Source organism: Camelus ferus, chromosome 22, assembly GCF_009834535.1.
Source record: "Camelus ferus isolate YT-003-E chromosome 22, BCGSAC_Cfer_1.0, whole genome shotgun sequence".
In the NCBI taxonomy this organism is placed as follows: Eukaryota; Metazoa; Chordata; class Mammalia; order Artiodactyla; family Camelidae; genus Camelus; species Camelus ferus.
The window spans coordinates 3,818,953-3,843,094 of NC_045717.1; the positions used below are offsets into that span (position 1 = coordinate 3,818,953).

The 24,142-nt window shown below is 40.9% G+C and overlaps 1 protein-coding gene and 1 long non-coding RNA gene across 4 annotated transcripts in view; one reads left to right on the plus strand and one right to left on the minus strand.

Annotated features, from left to right (window-relative positions):
* The window catches only part of SIMC1 (SUMO interacting motifs containing 1), a 56,392-nt gene extending 47,310 nt beyond the window's left edge, over positions 1-9,082 (minus strand). For all 3 annotated transcript variants that reach the window (XM_032465045.1, XM_032465043.1, XM_032465044.1), the window contains exon 1: positions 8,818-9,082. In XM_032465045.1, the coding sequence (XP_032320936.1) occupies positions 8,818-8,946 (129 nt within the window). In that variant the 5' untranslated portion in view covers positions 8,947-9,082. The remainder of the gene's footprint in view (positions 1-8,817) is intronic.
* Positions 9,083-9,131: 49 nt separating this feature from the next.
* On the plus strand, positions 9,132-22,783 carry LOC116658967. The gene is made up of 4 exons (XR_004314197.1): positions 9,132-9,248; positions 10,158-10,244; positions 12,721-12,829; positions 22,543-22,783. It is a non-coding gene; the product is annotated as an uncharacterized LOC116658967 (long non-coding RNA).
* Positions 22,784-24,142: the final 1,359 nt, after the last annotated feature.

Here is a 24,142-nt window from a genome sequence, read left to right on the forward strand (position 1 = left end):
TTATTTCTTTTGCTTCTATCTTCTGTAGAGAATTGGTGTAATTTCTTCCTTAAATGTTTAGAAGAATGTACCAGTGAACCCATCTGGGCCTGGTGCTTTGTGATTTGAAAGGTAATTACTCATTGATTCAATTTCTTTAATAGATATAGGTCTATCCATATAAATTTTATAACAAAATTTAAAGTTTAAAAAGTGTTGGTTATCCCCAAATTAATCTATAAATTTAACAAACCCCAAACAAAATTCCAGTGGTATTTTTAAAAAGAATGAATAAGATGATTCAAAAGTTCATTTGAAAGAGGAAAGACTCAAGAATAACATAAAAGGAGAACGAAAGATAAATAAGGAGGCTTTGCCCTACCAAACGTCAAGGTAAACTGCAGAGCTACAGCAATTAAAATATGTAGAAAATGGGCCCCAGAGCTGGACACTTAGCTTATGACACAGGTAGTTTTCCACATAATCGGGTAGATCATTCAACAGTATTAAATGAGTTAACCAACTATTTGAGAGGAGCCTTCCCTTTGAGCAAAATTCTAGACAATTGAAAAGTTAGACTATTACCTGTGGCACAAATCTAAGAAGTTTGATAACATCCAGGTTGGCCAAAGTATAAGAAAACAAGTATTCTTAAACACTGTTCATGTAAGAATGTACGTTACAGTCTTTTTGAAGTATAATTTGGTGGTTATGTATCAGCCAGGGATCTTAGTAGCAAGTGAAAAAACCAAATCCTAAAAAACATCCACTCTGATTAATTTAAGTACAAAAGGAACTGATTAAGGATAATGGGTAGCACCCAGGATTTAGAGGAGAGCCTGAGAACAAGCTTGGAGTCTATGCAGCCAAAATGGATGCTTGAAACCATACTGCATAACTGAATATGCCAGTATCACTGTCACGTGGCCAGCTGTGCCCTGGGCCCTACTGCTACGTGTCAGGCCATTGCTGCTGTGGCCTCGCCAAAATAGAGTCCACTTTACCCTGCTTTTTTCATCACCAGCTTCCAATTCGAAGTCTGGAATAAGTACATATGTCCAAGCCTTAGGTGCGAGGGAGCCTAGGAATGTATCTGGAATTGAAGCTTCTTTAGGAAGAAATACATTTTATCACCAAAGGTGGGAGTTTTTGCAAACAGAGCTCTGGATTTCAGATACTAAGATCCCACAACAAACGACGTTATGTCTACAGCAGTGACATATATTAAAATCATAAATACATATTGCTCTTTAATTTCAAAATTCCACTGTAAGGAACCTGTCCTACAAACACACTCTTATGACCATGCAAGAGAGTTCATTACATCATAGTCTGTAATAGCAAAAAAAAATTAAAATCGATAAGGGGCTGGTTAAATAAATTATGGCTTTTTTTATATTAGAATAACGTACAGCTGATAAAGTACTTATTAAACGAATACTGTGGGCCTGGATCCTTATTATATACTGGGAATACCACTGTAAACAAAGTGGACAATAGTTTGAAAGAGGTACCAATATTTTTAAAATGCCTAAAATGTATTAAGTAGTTTAAAAGATTAGTATGACTCTACTGGGAGAAAATTAGACATTTATGTATGTTTGTGTACAAACACATAAAAATAGTTAAAACTCTACCAGTTAGCACCTGGTTGAACCTACCTCAGTTTCCTCATCTATCAAATAGGGACAATAATAGTACCTACACTCTCATGGGGTTGCAGTGAAGACGGCACGAGCTAATCCATGCAAGGCACTTCACATGATGCCTGGCATGAACGCCAGCTTTTCTCACTATGTCATTCATGCTCACCATGATTAATATGGTCAACCCTATACAGCAGTCATTCAGAATCAAAATACCAGCTCCTTGATAGGAGAGGCACAGGACCCAAACAAAGGAAGGCTTAAAGTTTTATTGATTGCCAAGAAGGAAAACCCCATAAAATGAAAAGTTAAACTATGCTTCTAATTAGAAAGACAATATTACTAAGATATTAATTCTCCTTTAAATGATAAATCTAATGTAGTGGTCTGGACCAGTGGCAATTCTGCCCCCCACAGGAGACATTTAGCACTATCTGGTTGTCACAAGCGGAGGGGAGTGCTGTGATGGGTTGGCATCGACCTGGGGGGTAGAGACCAAAGACACTACTAAACATCCCAGTGCCCCAGGACAGCCTCCCACAGCACAGAATAAACTGGCCCAAGGTAATCCCCTGAGCTAATGTAATCCTTGATAAGATGATTCTAAAATTCACTTGGAGAACTAAATGGTCACACCAGCCAAGAAATTTCTTGGGAAAAAAAAAGTAAGGAGAGGTAATTGCTCTGCCAGATATGAAAAAAATATCAAACCACAAAAGTAAAACAGTAGAGTTCTGGCATTGAGAATAGACAAATCATTGCAACAGAATAGAAAACCCAGAAACAGATACAAGTGTATAAAATAATCTGGTGTAAAAAATGTGTTTCAAATAAGTGGAGAAAAATAATTATTTAACAAATGATTCCCAGACAGTTGATTTACATCATATATTATAAAATCGAATATCCAGAATGTTTCCCTCATACATCTGCAATCAGGATGCATATAATAGTGTATACATTTCATGTGATAGTTTCTTTTTCCCTAAAAACCTGTTCTTACATTGACAGCAAGTCTTAGATTAAGTGCTGTCTTAGAAATAAGGCAATACAGTATACGGAAAATGGTAAGCATACTTCATGCTGCATAAAACATTTTAGATGAATTAAAGAACTAAAAATTAAGAATGAGACAGTAAAAGAACAATAGTAAGGAAATAGTAGGAAAATAATCTCAGGACAGGAAAAATCTTTCTAAATATAAAACAAAAGAAAAAGAAAGAAAGAAGATGCACAAAGACATATGTAAAAATGTAAAACTTCATTAAATAAAACACCACAAACTATGGATTACTAAATTTAGTGTAATCCCAATTTAAAAGTAAAAATTTGGAAGTTGACCAAATAATTTTAAAGTTGCCTGAAAGAATAAATATGCAAAGCTAGCCAGAAAAATTCTAAAAAGGAAGAGCAATGAGAGTTTCCTTTGCTTATTACCATAACAGCATGTTATGAGGCCACAATACAAAGTCCACAGATAGACACGAAGGTTATCAGTTGATAAAGGTAATATTTCAAACCACTGGGTAAAATGGATAGGTAATTCAATAAACGATGTTGGGACAACTAGCTAACCGTCTGGAGAGAAAAATACGATTTTATTCTTTTTTTGAAACGAAATCCTGGTGGATTAATGAATTAAAAGCAAAAAATATTTTTATGATTTTAGGAGTAAGGAAAGCCTTTCTAAGTGTGACAACAAAGACAGAAATCATGAAGGAGAAGAGTTACAGAATTGACTATATACTAATTTAAAACTGTAAAGAAAACCAAAGAAATCAAAAGGTTGAAAAAATGTGACATGCATGACACAGGGGGCTTTGTTAGTTTCCTGGTACAAATTACTACAAACTGGCTGGCTTAAAACAACAAGAATTTATCCTCTCACAGTTCTGGAGGCTTGGAAGTCCAAAATCAAGGTGTCTTCAGGGCCATGCTCTCTAGAAGGCTCTACGGGAGAGTCAGTTCTGTGCCTTTCCCTGAGCTTCTGGTGTCGCCAGCAACACTGCTTGGTGTCCTCGATTTGCAGCTGCATCGCTCCCATTGTCACATGTGTTCTTTCTCCGTCTTCACATCTTCTTATGAGGACACTAGTCATACGGGATTAAGGGCCCACCCTACTCTGTATGACCTCATCTTCACTGATTACATCTGCGGTGACTCTACTTTCAAATCAGGGCACATTCTGTAGTGGTGGCCAGGACTTCAGCATATCATTTTGGGGGACCCAATCCAACCTATAAAGTCTTTACTATGTAAATAAAACTGAAAAATTAGCAGAAAAAAACCCCTAAACTTGATAGGACAAGAAGAGGCAGATGACACACACTCACACACACACTGTGTATAGAGAGAGGTCTCCAATATTCTATCTCAAATAAACATGTGCAGGGTGTCCAGCTCTACCGCATGCTGGGCACATGCTCTGACCGCCAGCCTCACTAGCTGCTCCTCCTTCCCTCGCCCTCACCTGGGCGAGGCATGGTGGCACGTCCCAGGGCTAGGTCCTGTGTGCTCTCCCACTTGTAGACACTCAGCCTGCATGATCTCATCTTGGCCTATGACTTTACTACAACCTGTGTGCTATGACACCAAATGTGGGGCCCTAGTCAGGACTTCTCCTCTGGCCTCCAAACTCAGTACAAACATCATACCTGTTGGCTATCCCACAGGCAGCTTAAATTTAACACCTTTAAAAAAGAACTCTTGAATCTTTCCTTCAACCCTGTTCCTGCTCAAGGCGTCCTCATTTCAGTGACTGACATGGACTTGCATCCAGTAGCTCAGGCCCAAACCAGGGCATCATTCTTGATTCCTCCCTTCCCCTCATTAACCATGTCCAAGGATCTGGACCAGTTGATTTTACTTCCTAAATACCTCTCATATCCTTCTGCTCCCCCAGCTTGCATCACCACTCTAGTCCAAGCTACAATTATCTCTGGTCTGGACTGTTGCTGCCACCTCCGAGATGGATCTCCCTGATTCTACTTTTGTCCCTTACAGTAAGGTGACTATACTTCTGGTTTGTTTTGGACAGTTTCAGTTTTCACCTGTTGCTTGACACCCTGTCCAGTTAACACCCCCTTTCATTTGGGGAAAGATCTCCACCTGGATGATAAATTTACACAGTCACCTTATCTTACAGTCTTCTCATCTCATGGTAGTCACCTTTTAAAAATGTAAATCAGATCATGTTATTTCCCTGCTCAAAACCCTTCAAAGATTACTTACTACGTAAGAATAAAATCCAAATTCCTTACTGTGGTCCTCAAGGCCCTGTATAACCCAGCCCATCAACTTCTCATCTCTTCCAACTCTGTCCTGCACTCACGTTCCAGCCCCACTGACCTTTCGATTCCCCCAGTCGAGCCTATTCCCACCTCCAAGCCTCCGCTCCTGCTGTGCCCTTGCTGTTACTTTATTTCCCAAGATGTCCTCATAACAAATCTGTTCTGTTATTTTGTTCTCAGATCAAACATGAACTTTTCAGAGAGGGCTTCTTTGAAAACATGACCTAATGTTCCCAGCTCCACCCAAGTTACTCTCTGTTACACTGTTCACTTATTTGTTAGTTTGTTTCTTATATTTCCCCATCAGAACGTAGGCCCATCGTCATCTTGTTGACCTTTGCAACCCAGGGTCAAAGCATGTGCTCAATAAATATTTAAGGAAGAAATGAATCACAGCCCCCCAACTAAAACCATGACAGCTCACAAAATCTATCAAATCAGCAAAGATTAAAAGAACACAAATGCCTTACTTTTCTTCCTAACACCCTGTACATCATCTGACATGACATTTATGTGGTTGTTTACTCTTTGTCTCTGTCTGACTAAAATGAAATCTCCACGAGAACAGGGACTTGGTTTTGTTTACAGCTGTAGTCTTAGCACCTTCAAGAGTGGCCTGGCATATAGTAAGTGTTCAATAAATATTTCCTCAATAAATTGACAGTATCTAGGAGTGACCAGGTAGCGGCGAAAGGGGTATGGTGGGAATGTAATTGGTGCACGATTTCTGTAGGAAATTTGACAATATACAGCAAAAGCCCTCCAAAGAGGGCACCCATTTTGACTCAGCAATCTCACTAACAAACAAATGAATAAGGATATAAAAATTATTTCTCAGGAAATTTCTCCCTGAGTTGTTTATAATTAGAGAAAATTTAGAAATGGCAGAATGATATCCATTTATAGGAAAAGAGAAATATAATTATGAATCTGTACGATGAAATACATTAAAATACTGAAGATGTGTTACTTAGTGACACAGAAAGAGATAAAAAGTATATTAAGAGAAAAAGGCAAGCTGAAAACAATGAAGTATAGTAAGACTTCATTTTTGCAAAAATATGTATTGCGGAGACACATGGATACATTATGAGAGCACACTGGCATTTACAGATAAAAGTTCAGGCAGGCAGACTTCAAAATGTTAACACTGGTTATCTTTGGATGGTGAGATTAAGGGCAATTTAAATTTTCTTCCAGATATATTTCTAAATTTTTTGTAATTAGGCCAACCAAAATTATCTGAACATGTTCTGCTTTTATAAGTGGGGAAAAACAACCCAATAAATATTATAAAAAACACAGACACATTTCATCAACTCACTGAAGACAAAAGCCCAGGTTAAGACCCAAGAGTTCAGAAACGTCGGCTTCGGCACTGGAGATGGCTTTCTGATCTTCCGAACTGAAGCAAGTTGTTTCCCCTCAGTCAAATATTTGTAAAAACAGAAAAAAAAAATTTTTTTTTTTTTTTTACAAAACTTGTTTCTTCTATTTCATTGCTTGCCAAGCTTGAGAAGGTCAGGCCTGGCTGAGAAACAGCACAAAGTGTAGCCAAAGCTATCATTTATGCTGAACATTTTCCTTGCATTGCTTCATTAAAAACCTTCTAATGGTCCTGCCATGTAGGCACTGATGTTCTCAAGTGCAAAAGCTGAGATGACAGAATTTGCCAAAGCTCCTCCCACAGCTGTGTGTGTGTGTGTGTGAGAGAGAGAAGGGGTGGTTCAGGGGTAGGGGAGAAGGTGGGTAGTTCCTGATTTGCACAGAGGTTCCTCTGACCTTGGGGCTTTGAGGAAAAGTTGGACAAAGACACCTTAGGCTTTATAACCTTGCAAGTCTCTTAATGAGACTTGACCTTTTATGTGGTTATCCTACCACCCTTATCTAACTTGCTAGAAAGATAAAAGGAGAACCAGCTTGGAGTTTTTAGAAAGCTGGAGTAAATATTGGGAGAAGCAAGATTTACACTGGGCACTGCTCTGGAACCTGCCCTTTATTTCTCTTTAACCCAGAGGGTTCCATGTCAAAATGCTTGGTTGGGTAGTCATAAGGGAGGGGGGCAATTTGAGAACACCCCTGTGTGTGTGTGTGTGTGTGCATGAAGGGTGACAGTACACACAACAGACTGGGATAAGGATGACATCGGTGCACTTGGAGAAGGAAGCTGGACCAGGATGAGGGAAGACAGACACCACTTGGCAGGAAAGGAAGCAGATAGGAAGGACAAAGTTAAGTGGGGATTGAGAGGAAGAGGAATAGAAAAGAGGAGGAACTAAGAGGAAAGGCAGTTTGTGAGTTATTCTGCAGCATTTTTTTTTCTTTCACCTTTTCTTTCTATACTCTTTCCTTGATTATCCTAAATCACAATTAGGCCTTCAAGGTTCCTTTCTACTGAGATGATTACCAAATCTCTCCAGTCCTGACTTTTCTCCAGAGTTCAACTCCTCTGAAGTCCAAACTGAATGCAGCATTCCCTCCACCCCAAGCCTGCTCCTACTGTATCTGCTCTCACCTATCAAACACCATCTGAACTGCTCTCTCCCCCATTCCTTCAACCATTCTTTCATCCAACCAATATTTAATGCAGATCTTGTATGGCCCTGACACTGTCACAGCAGTCAGTACAGTCACTTCCCAGGTGGGGTCACTTTTACTTGAAAATCTCTTTGTCTGTCCATCTCCTCTAAATTCTTTACTGAAATTGACAGAGAATCACTCTTGATTGAACCATGTCAACTCAGCACCATAAGTTAATTAGTTTTACAGGCCATGCATAGTGACCTCCTAGATTTAGCACTATACCTGGGACACAAAGGTGGCTCACAGTGGAGGCTTGGGGACTACAAAGCTGGGAAGGGAAGGGGCCTGGAGGAACAGAAGTTAGATCTGTTTTGACAATATCTGCATGTGAAGAAAGGTGTTTACAAAGAACAGGGGCGTGATAATTCCTTTATTTCTGGGGCGTGACTCTGGGAGGCTGGAGAAGACTGTTGCAAGTCTGACGTGGAGAGTCTTCTGATAGAGGGGGTGCCCTGCCCACCTCCCAGCCCCTGAGTCCTCAATAGCCACTTGTTGACTACATCACCTTGTGTGACGGGAACCACAGATGTTGTGTGTTCTATCCTATCCCCAGCTCCTGGAACATCTGGCCCAGAGTTAGGGTTCAATAAATATCTGTGGAGGATTCTAGAAGGGCAAGGACCATAGATGTTTTATTCATTCCCTCAGGAAGAAGGACAAAGACTAAGGGAGCCTGAGGGAAAAAGACTTCGTGCAAGAGGCTTCCCTCGCTATCCGTTTAGAGCTTGGTAAATGTTTGCTAAGCGACATAAATCACCCTCCTCCACAGCTCCAAAATCGGGCCCCTCGCTCGGCTGCCAGGCCCTGGAGCGAGGCCACTATCTGGCCCAGGCCCCAGCTTCCCTCCCGCCCTGCCCGGGCTCCTGTTACCTCCCTGCATTCATCTGCACCCACCACAAGCCAAACAATTACACGCTCCCACGTCCCTGCCTCGGGGTCCGGGACGCCCCCAGGGCCCCCGCGTCCCCCGCCAGGCCCCCAGCCCCCCAGCCCGGCCCGGCCTGGACCGCGGCCCCCCGGGGGCTCCGGCACCCCTCGCACCAGGCGCGCCAGGACCTGCTCGTCCATGTGCTCGGCCGCCACTCTCCAGCCGCAGCCCGCTCGGGCTTGAGCGCGGAGCCCGGGAGGCCTGGCCGGGGCTGGACAGGCCGGGAAGGCGGCAAGGCGGGAAGCCGCTGCAGCTGTGAGGCGCCCAGGGGCGGGCGGCTGGGCCGCCGAGAGCAGCGGGCCGGGCCCGGCCGCGCCGGGTGGTCCGCTCCCGAGCCGAGGAGACGCCCCGGCCACCGAGCGGCTCGGCCACAGGCAGTGGGCTCACTCACCACGGTTCGGCGGGGAGGCGCACCGGGGGTGCGGGACAGGGCCCGGCGGAGCCTCCGCGCCCGGCCCGAGCGGGCGCCCCCGGAGCTCTCGGAGCCGCTGTCGTCCGAGATCACGATGAAGTCCTCCATGGCTGCGGGTCCCAGCCGAGCCAGCGCGCGGGCGGCCGGCGACCCGGGAGGCGGCGGCGGCGGCGGCGGCGACTTCGGTTTCTGCTGCTGAGGCGGCAGCAGCGGCGGCAGCAGCGACAACCGGGGCCATCACCCCGCCGGCCCCGCCCCTTCACGCCCGAGCCCCGCCCCCGCCGGCCCGGCCCCGCTTCCCCCTAGCCCCGCCCCCTGGCGGCTGGCGGTGGGCCGCCGGGTCAGGGCCGCGGGTCGCTGTCCTTGGCGGTGGCCCTCGTCCTCCCTTCCCGAGGAGAAAAAGAGAGAGAGTGAGAAAATCAAATCAGCCGGCTTGGGGGCGGTGTTGAGGGCGAGAGTGCGGGACGCTGAGGCTGCAAGGTCTTCTTTCCCAGCTGCTTCTAACTGACTCAAGTGTGCAGTGAGGTGTAAACAGGCCTCAACCGATTCACGGGGGGGGGGGGGGGGGGGCTGGCCTCGGACTGGCCTGGCGGGTGGAGGGGCCCCTGCTGAGGGTGGGTGAGCTGGCCTGTGGCCCAGTGGGCGGCAAGAGGCCCCCTTCTTTGTGCACATGGGCAAATACCTCTGTAGGATAAATTCCTAGAAGTGGGATTACTGGGTCAAAGGCGATGTATCTGTTGTTTCGATAAATGATGCCAAATTACTCTCCTGAATTGTGCCAGTTTGCGGTTTTACCAACAATCCGTGCCACTCAGGAATTTAAACTGTGCGATTTAGGGGTTAGATCAGTAGCAGGATCAGAAACTGAAAAAATGCACAAAGAGAAGTGATGAAGGAGCAGACATGACGAGTAATTAGATGTTATGAATGAGCAAAGGTATAAAGATGAAAAAAGATGTACCCAGCAGACAGAGAAGTGGTAGGTAGTTGGCTGTAGGGCAGGAACATAAAAATCAGGATAGGATCTGTGTTACAGTAAATGCGGGGTATTGACAGAATCTTGCTGCTCAGGCTCTAGCAGCTTGGTAAAATGTATTAACAGATCCAAAGGAGAATGTGTTGACTGCAAAGGGGACTGGATCCTAACGGAATGGTTATCAGGTGCTATCTAAGCACTGCCTAGAGCAGTGATTCTCAAACTTTACTGAGCATCAGAGTCACCCAGAAGGCTTGTTAAAACACAGAGTGCTGGGCCCCACCCCAGAGTTTCTGACTCAGTAGGCATGCGGTGAGGCCCCCAAATTTGCATTTCTGACAAGTTCCCAGGTGATGTCGATGCTGCCATCGTGGGGAACACACACTGAACACCGCCGGTCTACGGCCAGCAGAGTTCAGATGATCTGGTGGTACGTTTGAAATCATCCTTGTTGTGAAGGGATTCATTAAGCTGTCTTCACCAAATACCGTGAAACGTTCAGTTTATTTAACTCCCTGCTTCTTTTCTGGGCTTCTGTGACTCTGCACCTCTGTTGCCACATCTTTTCAGTCTCCTTAGCTGACTTCTGCTCCTCTAACTCACTCCTTAAATCACGAAGTTCCTCGTGGCCTTTGTATACTTCTCCCTGCACAGTCTCAAGCATTCCCATGCCTTAATGATAATTTTTGGGCTGATGACTCCCATAGTTTTATCTCTAGCCCAGCCCTGGCCTCAAAGCTCCAGGTGTGTATATCCAAATGTTTATTGAATCTCTTGGGCGTCTCATGCTGAATATGTCTAAAACTGAACTCACCTGCTCCCTCCCGACCCCTGCAAAGAAAGCCTGCTTCTCTTCTGTGTTCCCCACCGCAGTGACTGGTGGTACCACCAGCCAGCGGTTGCTCAAGTGAGAAGTCTGAGCTTAATGCTCAGTTTCTACCCTTTCCTCATCAACAAATACTGTTTTACTCCCCAAATATTTCTTGCACTCACTCACTTCTTTTGGCGTCTGCTGTTACGGTTTTAGGCAAACCAAGATCACCCCTGGCCCAGTCTACTATTGTAGCCTCCTACCCAGTCTTCCTGAACCTGTTCTTGTCCTCTTTCACTCCTTCCTCCCTGTTCAAAGTGATCTTTAAGAAAGTATGTAATCAAGTCCCCTTCAGTGGCTTCCTAATAACACTATGTCTTAGTGTGCTCAGGCTGCCACAACAAAATACTGTAGACTGGTGGCTTAAACTACAAAAATTAATTTTCTTATAGTCCTGGAGGCTGGGAAGTTCAAGATCAAGGGGCTGACCAATTCAGTTTCTGGTAAGGTCTCTCTTCTTGGGTTGCAGATTTCTCGGCATATCTTCAAATGGCCTTTCCCCAGTGGGTGCATGCAGGGAGAGGGCAAGGTTGACGGATAGACCTCTTCATCTTCTCATAAGCCTCAAATCTCATCATGAGGGCCCCCATCCTTATTCCCTAATCTAATCTAACCTTAATATCCTCCCTAAGGCCTCATTGGGGGTTAGAGCATCAACATACCAATTTGGGGGAACACAAACATAATAGACTATAAACTTCTAAAAATAAAAACTAATATAAATATATGTGTTTTTGTAGACTATATATGTAAATAAATGTTATATTTTTATATAGTAAATGTATGATGTATTTATATATAGTAAATATATTATTTCACTGTAAATGAAAAAAGAATTGGTAAAATTTTGAGCTCTATGGTATGTATGCTGTAGTGTTAAGGGGTGAAGTGTAATGAAGTCTGCAAGTTATTTTGAAATGCATCAAAAATAAGATGGATAAATGTATAGATGGATAGATATGGATAAAGTAAACACAACAAAATGTTAACGTCAAATCTATGTGGTAGTTATATAGGTGTTCACTTTTACCTTTTACGTATATTTAGATGTTTTCATATTATGTTGAGAAAAAATTAAAATTAAGAAAGTTAATTATGATTCTACTATGATTTAAAAAAGTTAAACAAGAGATTTTTTTGAGGGGGGAGGTAACTAGGTTTTATTTATTTATATGGAAGTACTAGAGATTGAACCCAGGACCTCTTGCATGCTAAGCATGCCCTCTACCACCGAGCTATACCCTCTCCCACCAAAAGAGAGATTATAATGAACCCTATGTGCCCACCATTCAGCTTCAAGAATGACTAATCTTATTCTATTTATATTTCCACCCACTTTCTCACCCCCACATTCCTGAATTATTTTAAAGTTAATGTCAGGCATCACATTGTTTATTCTGCAGGCATTTCAGTTTGTATCTTTAAAAGATAAGGAATCTTCATTTATCAAATTATTGCCGAGCACATATACCATACTCAAGGGATATAGCAGTGAGCAACGCAGACATGGTCTCGGGTCCATGGTGCTTATAGTTTATGGGGAAGACAAACGATAAATGAGTAAATAATTATAGATTATGGTAAGTGTATAGCCAGTTTGAGAAATCTGAGCTTGTGAGATATAAGTAGGAAGCAATTTTAGTTTTTCCTCTACAACCAGTCACTCTCTAGCAATCCACTTAAATCCATTTACTCTTCATTTAGCAGATTCCCTGAAGAATATTCTACTCTCGTCCCATAACTGTGCAGCCACTTTCAGTAACTAGCACAGTCTCATTCCAACTATTATGACTTGGGCCTGCCCATTTAATATCTTTAATCTCATATTTAATTCATCGCTCTTTCCATTCTGCTGGTGCAGGTGGGCTTGTGGCCACAGCAGTTCGTAGTGGAGGGCGTGTGAATGTCACTCCTTTCTCTCTCCTTGGCTCCTGCTCCTTCACACAGGGATGCAGAGGAGAGGGAAAGAATGTTCTCTGCAAGACTGTCCATGAAAAATTGTCTGTTCTTTTTCTTCTGGGTATTGCTACGTCAGTGATGGTTCTCCCAACATGTCAGGAGTCCAGATGCCAGCTCTCTTAACTTGGACTGGGCTTGTCGTTGCTGTCTGGGGTCTCCCCTGTGCGCTTTCCAGCGTAGAAGAGGTCAGTCTCAACCCTTCCTCCCAGACGTCCCCACCAGCAAGGGCCTTACACCTCAGCCACCTTCCGTCTCAGCCGCCTTCCGTGCTTTCCAGTTGACTGGCTCATATAGAATGCACACGCATGACTCAAGGAGGAAGGGAATCCAGGCAGCTCCCATCTTGGTGCCTCTCAGGACCAATTAGCTCTCTCCTCCCTTCTTTCACCCTGAAGGGCTTTAGGGGCTTGTCCGGGGCAATGGTTCAGTGACTTTCGGACAAGTTCTCAGCTTGGGGAGTGGGGAGAGGAATAGTTTACCTGCACTTTAAACTTGTGGGAAGGGAATGGAAGAAAACAAGTTGAATGGCTTCCATCTTCTTCAGTTAGGGAAAAGCAATGGATGGTTGCCATCTCCGATAAGTAATGTTTATTCATGGATATATGAACTAATTGGAAAAAATTAAAATATCTACCCCTGTTGCAAAATTTATGATAAAGTGATTAACATTAGTAACTGACTTTCAAGCATACAAGTAGGGCTATGACTTTACGGGTACAATGGTGTCCTGACTGTATATACCTTTCTCATCAGCCATCCTGCCTGAAACACAGGAAACACCAGGTCCCCTGGTTGTGTAATATGAGTACGCTTGAAAAGTTCCTTGTCCATATCTGGCAGTCCAGACGGATGAAGACTGGCTCTGAAGCTGCTTTTCTTAAAACTGTAGGTAGTGTCCCTTAGGTTTTCTTGGTCATCTTGGATCTGTCTTGAAATATGCTGTTTACCCAAGACTTCCAAAATGACGTTGTCTTTTTCAGCAATTAGTATGTATGTGTGTTTTTTTTTCTTTTTCCTCTGGGTGACTTGTCTTATTTAATTTTTTCCACATTTATTGAGATATAATTGGCATTAACATTTTGTAAGTTTAAGGTGTACAGTTTGGAGATATATATATATTTACCACAATAAGGTTAGTTAACACATCCTTTACCTCACACAATTACCATTTTGTTGTTGTTATGGTGAGAACAGTAAAGCAACTTTCAAGTATATAATCATGCTGTCTGTCCGTTAGATCCCTGGAACTTCCTCATCTTATAACTGAAGGTTTATACATTTTGACCAACATCTCCCCATTTCCCCCTCACCCTCCAGGCAGCCTCCCTTCTACTCTCATTTTCTGTGAGTTCAGTGTTTTTTAGATTCCTCCTATAAGGAAGATCATAAGAGTATTTCTCTTTCTCTGTCTGAATCATTTCACTTAGCATAATGCCCTCAAGGTCCATCCACGTGGTCGCAAATGGTAGGATTTTCTTTTTCTTTTTTATGGCTGACTAATATTCACGTGTGTATTTTTCAAGGTAACACTTCCTCATAGACTTATTCCCCTCAACTCGTACACAGATTGGGAGGTGAATGCAGTCATTTATTCATCAAATGTATACCCTATTTAATGAGTGCCAGACACCTTGTGAGGGGCTGGCCTCTGTCCTCACGGAGCTTAGCAGTGAAGAAGATATCCCTAGTTTGTGAATGAAGAAAACAAATCCTGATCCCTTACTTTCCTCTTCTAGAATAATTTCTAATTAAAAATTTATAGCACATAAAGAAAATAACATGTGAAAATGCAGATCAGAACCACCGTATGAGACCATTTCACACTCATTCAGATGGTTATTAGGTTAAAAAAAAGGGAAAAACAAGTTTTGGTGAGAATGTGGAGAAATTGGAACCCTCATGCGTTGCTGGTGGGAATATAAAACAGTGCAGCTGCTGTGAACAGTTTGGCAGTTCCTCAAAAAGTGAGAATTACCGTAGGATCCAGCAATTCTACTCCTAGGTATTTTCCCAAAAGCACTGAAAGCAGAGACTCAGACAGACATCTGTCCGTCAATCTTCATAGCATTACTCATAACAGCCAGAAGGCAGGAATAACTCAAAGTGGTCATCAGCGCATGAATTGATAAACAACATGTGGTATGTCCACACCGTGGAATTCTATTCAGCCTTAAAAAGGATGGGAATTGTGACATATTCTACACCATGGATGAAAGTTGAGGAAATTATGCTAAATGTAATAAGCCAGTCACAAAGGGACAAGTATTTTGTGATTCTCTTATATGAGTTACGTAGAATAGGCAAATTTATAGAGACAGAAAACAGAGGTTATCAGGGATTAGGGGAAGGGAAAATGTAGAGTTATTTAATGGGTACAGAATTTCTGTTTGGAATGATGAAAAAGTTCTAGAAGAGAGTGGTGATGGTTGTCTAATATTGTGACTGTACTGTGCCACTGAATTGCACACTTAAAGATGGCTGTGTTGTAAATTTTGTGTATTTTAACCACGATGAAAATATGTTAATATTTTCCTTTTATTAAAGAAATTGAAACATTATAGACAAGGTTAAAGGCCTCTTTGACCACCTCCTCCACCCTGATCCCAGTTTCTCCTCTTCAGTGCTTCCATGTTTACTCCTCTAGAACTTTTCTGTATATTTACCTGTATTTGTATGTACTTATCAAAATGACATGTAGTTTTAGCTTTATTCAAAGAGCATTTCTGCTTTGGTATGGAGGTTTGAAACCATGATTTGTAGTAAAAATGTTCTAAGCAACAAGACTTCCTGGCTTATTAATAGGGACTTTTTGGGTGGATATACATCTTATTCTTTCTTTCTTTCTTTCTTCCTTTCTTCCTTCCTTCCTTCCTTCCTTCCTTCCTTCCTTCCTTCCTTCCTTCCTTCCTTCCTTCCTTCCTTCTTCCTTCTTCCTTCCTTCCTTCCTTCCTTCCTTCCTTCCTTCCTTCCTTCCTTCCTTCCTTCCTTCCTTTCTTTCTTTCTTTCTTTCTTTCTTTCTTTCTTTCTTTCTTTCTTTCTTTCTTTCTTTCTTTCTTTCTTTCTTTCTTTCTTTCTTTCTTTCTTTCTTTCTTTCTTTCTTTGTGACAGGTCTGCAGGTCAGTGCCTGCAGACCCACTTTTGTTTATGCTAAAGCTAGCCGGCTCAGGTTTCTCCCCTGCCCTGGGGAACACTCTGTTCCCTTTGCTAGATTCCAGGTATAATCTCCCAGTTTTGGGTCACTCCTCGCTTTGCCGCTGAACTGCTTTAGTAGGCAACCTCTCAGTGTGTATAACTTTATTTAAATCATTTTCTTATCTTTTACCCTGTTTCCATCCCAGCTTCTAGTTTGCTGGGATATCAAGTAGATGTCAGAGTTTTTATTAAAATTTTGTGTTATCCTCTATGTTCAAAGATGACACATCCTCATTGTGAGAAAATTAAGGCAACTTAGAATGGTTATAAAACAGAATGTGTAACAACATCACACTTTTATAATATCTTCCCAGACATTTATTAATGTCAATACCTGCAGGTGCAAACACACAATTTTACATAATTGGGATCATACTATGCGCATTGTATTACAATTGTCTTTCTTAAATTAAAAAAAAAGGCCTTACAGTTTTCTGGGCCAGTAAATATAGATTTACATTATCCATTCCTTGGCTAGTATGTGATTGTCTCTTACTTTATAGAAAAGCACAAAGAAGCAAACAAAATAGTGTATCACATTCTTCCACCCCTGATAGCCAGCCTACAAGGAACAGTTTGTTAATTTAAAAGAAACACATCTATGAGATTAGAAAATTCATGCTACAAAAAGTTACAAAATAAAAAGTGAAAGTCGAGAGCCACCCTCCCTTTGGACCTTCCCAAGGCTAAAATCTGAATCATTGCATGGGCATGCAATTTTAATGCTGGCTTCACATTTCCGTTTACAATTGTCTGAGTCCGTACATGCTGTTTGAAGGAACATTCGGCATTAGGGGAGTTTGTGAATTTCAACTGAATGGAGGGAAGAAGTGAGAGAATTGAGTCAGTTACGCGTGGTATCGGTGAGCTCCTGGGGAAGCAGAGTTCAAAAGAAACTCTGCACAAAGCAGTCCATTAACTTAGAAGAATGTAGGAAGCTGCTTGGGGGAGGATGAATTACTTAAATCCTGTCTTTGTACCTAACAACTTGTTCATTAGCAGTAAATGTAGTAGAAAATACATAGTGAACTTTTACATTTCTGATTTGAGTTAATAATTGGATTAGGACATCAATTAAGTCCAGATTGCATTGGTGACCACAGTGCCAACCTTAGTTTTATAGGAATTATCGGGTAACATTGCATTCCACTAGGCATTCCAGGATTGCTTGGGTGGACTGCCCAAAGAAAATAAAATAAAGTAAGAAAATAAAATTTAAAAAGTAAAGAGATGACGTTTTAACACCATTTTGAATGACCTAACTATCTGAACAGATGCTTTCTGAATAATACACATTATTGACAGACAAAATCAAATAGACAAAAATTGGTTTGTTGTCATTATTGATCAAATATGGATTTATTTGATTATTTTGAGGATATATGTAATATACACGTATATAAAACAATCTATTTTCTTTTTTCCAATGTTACTTTCTGGTGAAAAAAAATCTGAGATAAAACTCTACCACTTAAATTAAGTTTTCCTTTGTCCTTGATTCCACTACAGTCAGTTTTACATGTGCATTTGCAATGATACTATGGCTAGAGTTTGATTTCCACGTTTCATGTAATGTACACCATAAATATTTCTCCATGTTCTAATCTGATTTTATTCTTATTTCCTTTTGCCTTATGCACTCTTTCTTGACAACCATTGTATAACCAATGTCATTTGCCCAGGTATGTGAGCCCACACACGTTTCCCCATAACCATATGAACATCTTCAAGGGAATACAGACATATGTACAAACACATAAAAATGAATACATAAAAATGCATAGAAGATTGTGAATTTGTCATTTGCTTTTATAAAAGTGAGATCACAAACTATATATATCTTTCAGTTACATATCTTTTCTTACTTAATTCATCGGGGCAGCCCACCAGAGCAGGAGCTACAGATCCAACTTGATTTTTTAATAGCAACATAGTTATCCACACTACAGACGTACACATTTATTTACTCTTCCTCCATCAATGGAAATTCAAGTTGTTTTCAAGTTTCTTTGTCATTATAAACAATGCCACAATAAATATTCTCACAGATTCCTCCTTAGATTGTTAGGACTACCATGACTACATCAAAGGATATGTATATATTTAATTTTTAATATACAAGTTCGTATTACTTTAAAAAGCTGCATGTGGACCTTATTTGGAGCTCAATTCAAACAAGCTATGAAAATAAGAATGATATTTATAAGACAATCGGAAATTTGAACACTGACTAGATATTTCATTAAATTAAGAAATTTTTACTGTTTTTTTAAGGTGTGATAATGGTAGAGATACAAACTGAAATATTTATGGATGAAATAATTTCCTTCAGAAAAGTACTGGAGGGAGAGAAGTGGATGAAAGGATGGACAAGTGGCCATGATTTGACAGTTGTTGAAGCTGGTATAATGGGAGTCCCTTACATCATGGTCTTCTTTTATGTATGTTTAAAATTCTCCACAGTAATAATTTTCAAACACTTATAAATTCACACTCAATCTAGTGTGAATGAGAAAACCTATTTCCATACATTTCCCTCAGCACTGGGTGTTACCGCTTTTTATCTGTGTCAATCTGATGTGTGAAAAATATTTGTTGCTATTGCTATAGAAACAGTAAGACATCCCCCACTTCCGACTAACCTGAGTGCCAGCTGGTCCTTTACCAATGACGGCTTTAGCCTTGTTTTAATCCATCTTCCTAGAGAAAAATTACTAAAATGCCCAGCCACTAAATTGCCCTAATTTCTTGACAACCTTCAGTCCATAACTGGTCTCCACTCCTTTAACTTTTCTGGAATAATCCAGCACAAGTCCAAACCCCACAGGAAGCCCCTTCTAGTCTTGGTGAGGCCCCTGTTGTTCCTCTGGAGAACTTTCTGCCCTGCGGTAGCAGGGTAAATAAACCTAACTTTTTTACTACGAGTCTGTTCTGGGAGACCTTTGGTCAGTGAGTTTTAAAACAATCTTTTCAACTTTGCAGCTTTGAATTTCCTCCTCTTTAGGTTATTTCCCTAGTTCAGTGGATAGTTCTGAAATTTTCCCTTTTGTTTGAGAGTCAGTGCCATTGTTTACCTCCCCCATTCATTTCTAGAAGCCATCTGTGCTACTTCTCAGACGAAAGGGATAAAAGATAAGGATTCTCGTTCAGATTGGGTCACTCCAGCTTAGGTGGCACTAGCGAGAATTGTCAGGATCTTATTAATTCACCAGGAAGGCTGCTGGGAGGTGAGGCTGAAGGTAGGAGCTGAACTAAGCTGGACTTCTCCATTTGTTCCAGACAATTCTGGTTGTTTTCTTGGCCACCCGTCTTGTTTGGCTAATGCTGATGACATGTGTCATTATTGCTTGTTTCATTAGATATTGACGGAGAAGATTCATCATCTTAAATGTGAAGTCTGATATGTATATTAGATTTTGCTTTATATTTTTATAAGCTCTAAGGTGAGATATATAAAAATCCAATACTTCTTTGTTAATTGTTCTTTTAATGATATGAAGTATCACTCTTTGTCCCCTTTAGTGCTTTTCATCTTGAATTCTACCATTTGTTACATTAATATTGTAACATACATAACAAAGTCTTTTGTTTGGTGTGCTGGGAAAATATTTTGATATTTCAACCCATGTGTTTTTATCCAGTATGTAACTCTTTTTCCACTCAGATGACTAGATGCTTAGTCATCCTTTGCCTTAAGGTAGATTGTCACAATAGAACCAGGGCACAAAAGAGGCAAATCTTTGGCTAGTGAATTTCCAAGCTAAGGCTCCGCTGTAGGACATTCTGAGCCAGTTTCTTCACCCTCACTCAGAGGAGAGAAACACCAAGTCCTAAATATACCATATTCATGAATTCCAGGATTCAGTACTGCTACAATGTCAGCTCTCTCCAAATCGATTTATAGAGCCAACGCAATCCTAATCCCAGCAGCATTTTTTTTAAGAATGACAAGCTGATTCAAATTAACTAGAACAGCAAAATAAAAACCAATAATTCAGAATAGCAAAAATAATGTTGAAAAACAAAAAGTTGGAGGATACAGGGCTCTGCTACATACTGCTTAGTTCCAGCACTCATTAGCTTTGCATCCTTAGGTCAAATTTTCTCAGCCATCCTGGCCTTAGTATCTTGATCAATAAAAAGTGGGTAATACTAGTAACTGCTTGTGTAGGACTTCTAAGAGGATTAACTGAGATAATACATATACAGTGCTTAGAAAAGTGCTTGGAATATAGGGAGCCTTCACATGTATCGTTGCTGTTGTTGTCGTTGTTTTTTCCTTGGCCAGTCGGAGGTATGCAGGAACTGTACTGGGGAGCCTCCCGAGAGGCTTGCCAGCCCTTAACATGCTGTCCTCTTTAGCATGCCCTTGTCCAGTGGTACAGGGGACACGCACGGGGGCACTGCTCTCAGAGTGCCAGCCAGGAGGTGGTACCCAAGGCTTATTCTCGAGTCCCCTAATTTCCTTGGCATTTCAGTGCCTTCTCCCTCTGCCGTAACTTAGATGTGGGGAAGCTGGTGTGGGGCTTGAAGCTACTCTACCGCTTCTGATTTTCTTTATTTGGCTTCCACCTGTCTCCCTTCTGGGGGATTTTGTCGTCTTAGAGTAGGAAAAAACCCAGTTCTCCCTGTTTGCGTGGCCTCAAAAATAATTTCTGTCTCTTACCTGCTGAGCACTAAGAAGTGGCACCTTGTTCCCGGAACAGGACACTTATTAGCTTAAGATGCTAATTTTTAAAAACTGAATTAAAGGTTTACACGCAGTGATATGTGTAGATCTTACACATTTTGACAAATGTATACCCTCTTGTAAACCCACCCCTCCAATAAAGATATCTAAGATTTCCATCACCTCAGAGGGTCCCTTCATCCCCAATACAGTCGGTCCTGAGCAGCCCCACCCCCAGCAGGCAACCACTGCTCTGATATTTATTGAAACTGGCAGTTTTAGCTCCCAGATAAGGCACTACTGAAGGAGCAGTAATCCACCAACTAACGCTCTGAAGCAAGCCACAACCAAACCACCACTGTCACCGTGAGCCTTTCGTGATTGTTTATTCTGGACCAGCCACTTCGAAAAGCACTTTATGTGCGTTATCTCATTTAATTCATTTAATCCCCACAAATGCTCTGTGAGCCAAATCCTATTATCATCCTCATTTTCCAGTGAGGAAACTGAGGCTTTGAGAGATTAAGTCACTGGCCAGATGTCTCTGGCTATTAAGCCCCAGAGCAGAAATAAGAACTTTGAAGGAACTTCAAGGCCAGTTCTCTATGAGGGGGACAGAGATCTGTAACTTCATGTTATTAAAAACTCACCCATTTCTAGGTTAATAGCCAATGTTATTTATATTTGTTTCAATGCTGACTTCTAAAAATTTCTCGGTATGATCTCTATTCTTTAGCAGAGTGTACTTTTCCAAGCTGTCAGCATGGTAAATCATGGTGATTCGTGTTGGTGAATTCTCCAAAGCACATAAAAATGGTATCTTTTTTTTTGCTAGCTGAAAAACGCCCTATTTGACAGCTGTGTAAACACAGTACACAATTCCCCTGGTCTGCTTATTTTAAAATAATCTTTTTGTGAGGGGGGGGGCAATTAGATTTAATTAATTAATTTTAATGGAAGTACTGGGGATTGAACGCAGGACCTCATGCATGCTAGGCATGCACTCTACCACTGAGCTATACCCTCCCCTTCACCTGCTAACTTTGAAATTATAAAATCCTGGGCAGATTTTTTCAAACTGGGGGTTGGGTAAGGACGGCATTGCTTCTGTTTTATGCATGTAGTGAGATTTTCTTAATATTACAACTATGGCACTATTTCAAATGTGTGTCACTTCTAATTCAAGCATAAAGTAACAGCCTCCTTTATGAAACGATAATAGGAAAAAAATGATTGGAAAACAGCACTGGGAAACTGACCAACTTTGCATTTTAGCCAAATCTATGAACACTGAACACAGTTAGAAATCGTTCCTGCCAGTGAATAGGTAGCGAAACCTGTACATGGGCAGGACCCAGAGATTTTTCTGGATTGGACAGTCTCAAATCATATAAGGATAACTTGCAGAAATAGCTTACAAGATTATTAGAGGGCAGAAAAACTGCAATTTCATGATATTAGAGAAAAATAATCCAAACTCTACTTATAAGATGTTGAACTTCCAGGTTTTTTTTTTTTTTAAATGAGAGTTTATTGAATAAAATGAAAAAGATTTTTATGGCATATTCATGTTGTGTGACACTACACATCCATTAAAAACACGAAGTAGATCTGTATGTAATGACATGGAAAACTTCCAGGATCTATTGTTATATGAAAAAAGTAAGGTGTGGAATAGTGTGTCCATTCTGCTGCCATCTGTGTGTGCATGTGAGTGTGTGTGAGTGCATGCACACTCACACGTATATGCCTGTATAGTAAAAGGACTTCTCTGGAAGCTTCCAGAAAACTGGTAGCAATGTTGTCTCTGGGGAAGACTGATGCACTGGGCACCAGGAAAGGAAGGGAGACTACTTTTACAGACTATGTTTCTGTTTTGCTTTAATTTATTTTGCCCATTAAGAAAAGCAAGAAACTTTGTATCATCTTAGCTTCAATGATTGGTTCATAGATGGTCTGTAAGTCAGGCCAGTCAGAGTCAATGAAACATTTGTTGGAGCTGTTAGACAAGTATGCTTTTATTTATTTTTTTACTAGAGTTGGTGAGAGGATAGAATAGGATGGTAGCCTGGACTTGGTGACAACCATCTTCTCCACCAGGAGTGGCAAAAACTGCTTGGCAATGAGAAGAATATGGAAGAAAGCAGAGAACAGAGATTAAGAGAGCAAGACTATTTCCTGAGGATAGCATTTGAACGTGTGGATCCAACCATGCCTCACTGGTCCCATTCCTGGACTTTGTAATTCTGTGAACTAATAAATGCCCTTTTCTGATAAATCAGTTGTAAATGGGTTTCTGTCACTTACAAATGAAAAAGTGTTGACAAATACAGATGGAATGCTGCCCTGACATTGTATTACTATGTGACTTTTACATAAGATCAGAACATTGCTTAAGCCTTTCTGAATTTCCTATATCTTTTTCATTAAAAAGATACTTTTTTACTTTGAAAAGCTTAAACTTGTAAGAATAGTGCCACAACTTGCAAGGGTGGAACAATGAACTCTCACCTCGAGTTATCAACTAATATTTTACAAACTATTAATTGCCTCATTGACTGATTTCATTTTTATTATTTTTGCTGAGGCATTTGATAATTGGCCATAGACATTATGACTGTTTACTTCTAGATGTTTCAGTGTGTTTGTCCTAAAAATATTCTCTTATATAGCTACATTATAACAATCAAATTCAGGAAAATTAACATTGATACAGTATTATCATCTAGTATGTAATTCATATTCAAATTTCACTCATTGTTTTAATGCCCTTTTTAAAAATTGAAATGTAATTCAAAGACTATAAAATTCACCCTTTTCAAGTGTACAATTCAGCAACTCTTAGGTATATTCACAGAATAGCGCAAACATCACCACAATCTAATTTCAGAACATTTCATCACCCCAAAAAGAAACCCTAAACCCATTAGTAGTCATTCCCTGCTTCCATCTCTCCCCCAGCCTCTGACCACCACTAATATATTTCCTTTCCTATGAATTTTGTCAATTCTGAACATTTGATATAAATGGAATCACACAAAATGCAATTGAGAGAGAGGGAGGGGAGGGGGAAGGGAGGAGAAGGGGGAGAAGGAGAGGGAGCGAGCTAGTAAGTGCCCTTTTCTGATGAACCTTTGTTTGTCTATTCCTCAATGATGGACATTTGGGTTGTTTCTACTCTATTTCTTCTTGGGTCAGTTTCTGCAGTTTTTGTCTTTCTAGGAATTTGTTCACTGAGGTTATCTAATTTGTTGAAATACACAGTATTCCCTTCTAATTCTTGGCATTTCTGTAAAGTCAACAGTAATGTCTTCCCTTGCACACCTGATGTTAGCAATTTAGCCTTGTTCTTTTTTCCTTGATCCGTATAGCTGAAGACTTGTCAATTTTGTTGGTCTTTTCAAAGAAATAACTTTTGGTCTTGTTGACTTGCTCTATTGCTTTTCTCTTCTTTATTTCTACTTTAATTATGATTTACCTCCTTCTGTTGCTTTGGGCTTAGTTTGCTATTATTTTTTCTAGTATTTTAAGGTGGAGAGTTAGGTTATTGATTTGAGCTCTGTCTTCTTTTTGAATACATGTAGTTGTAGCTATAAATTTCTCTTGCAGCAGTACGTTAGCTGCATCTCATAGATCT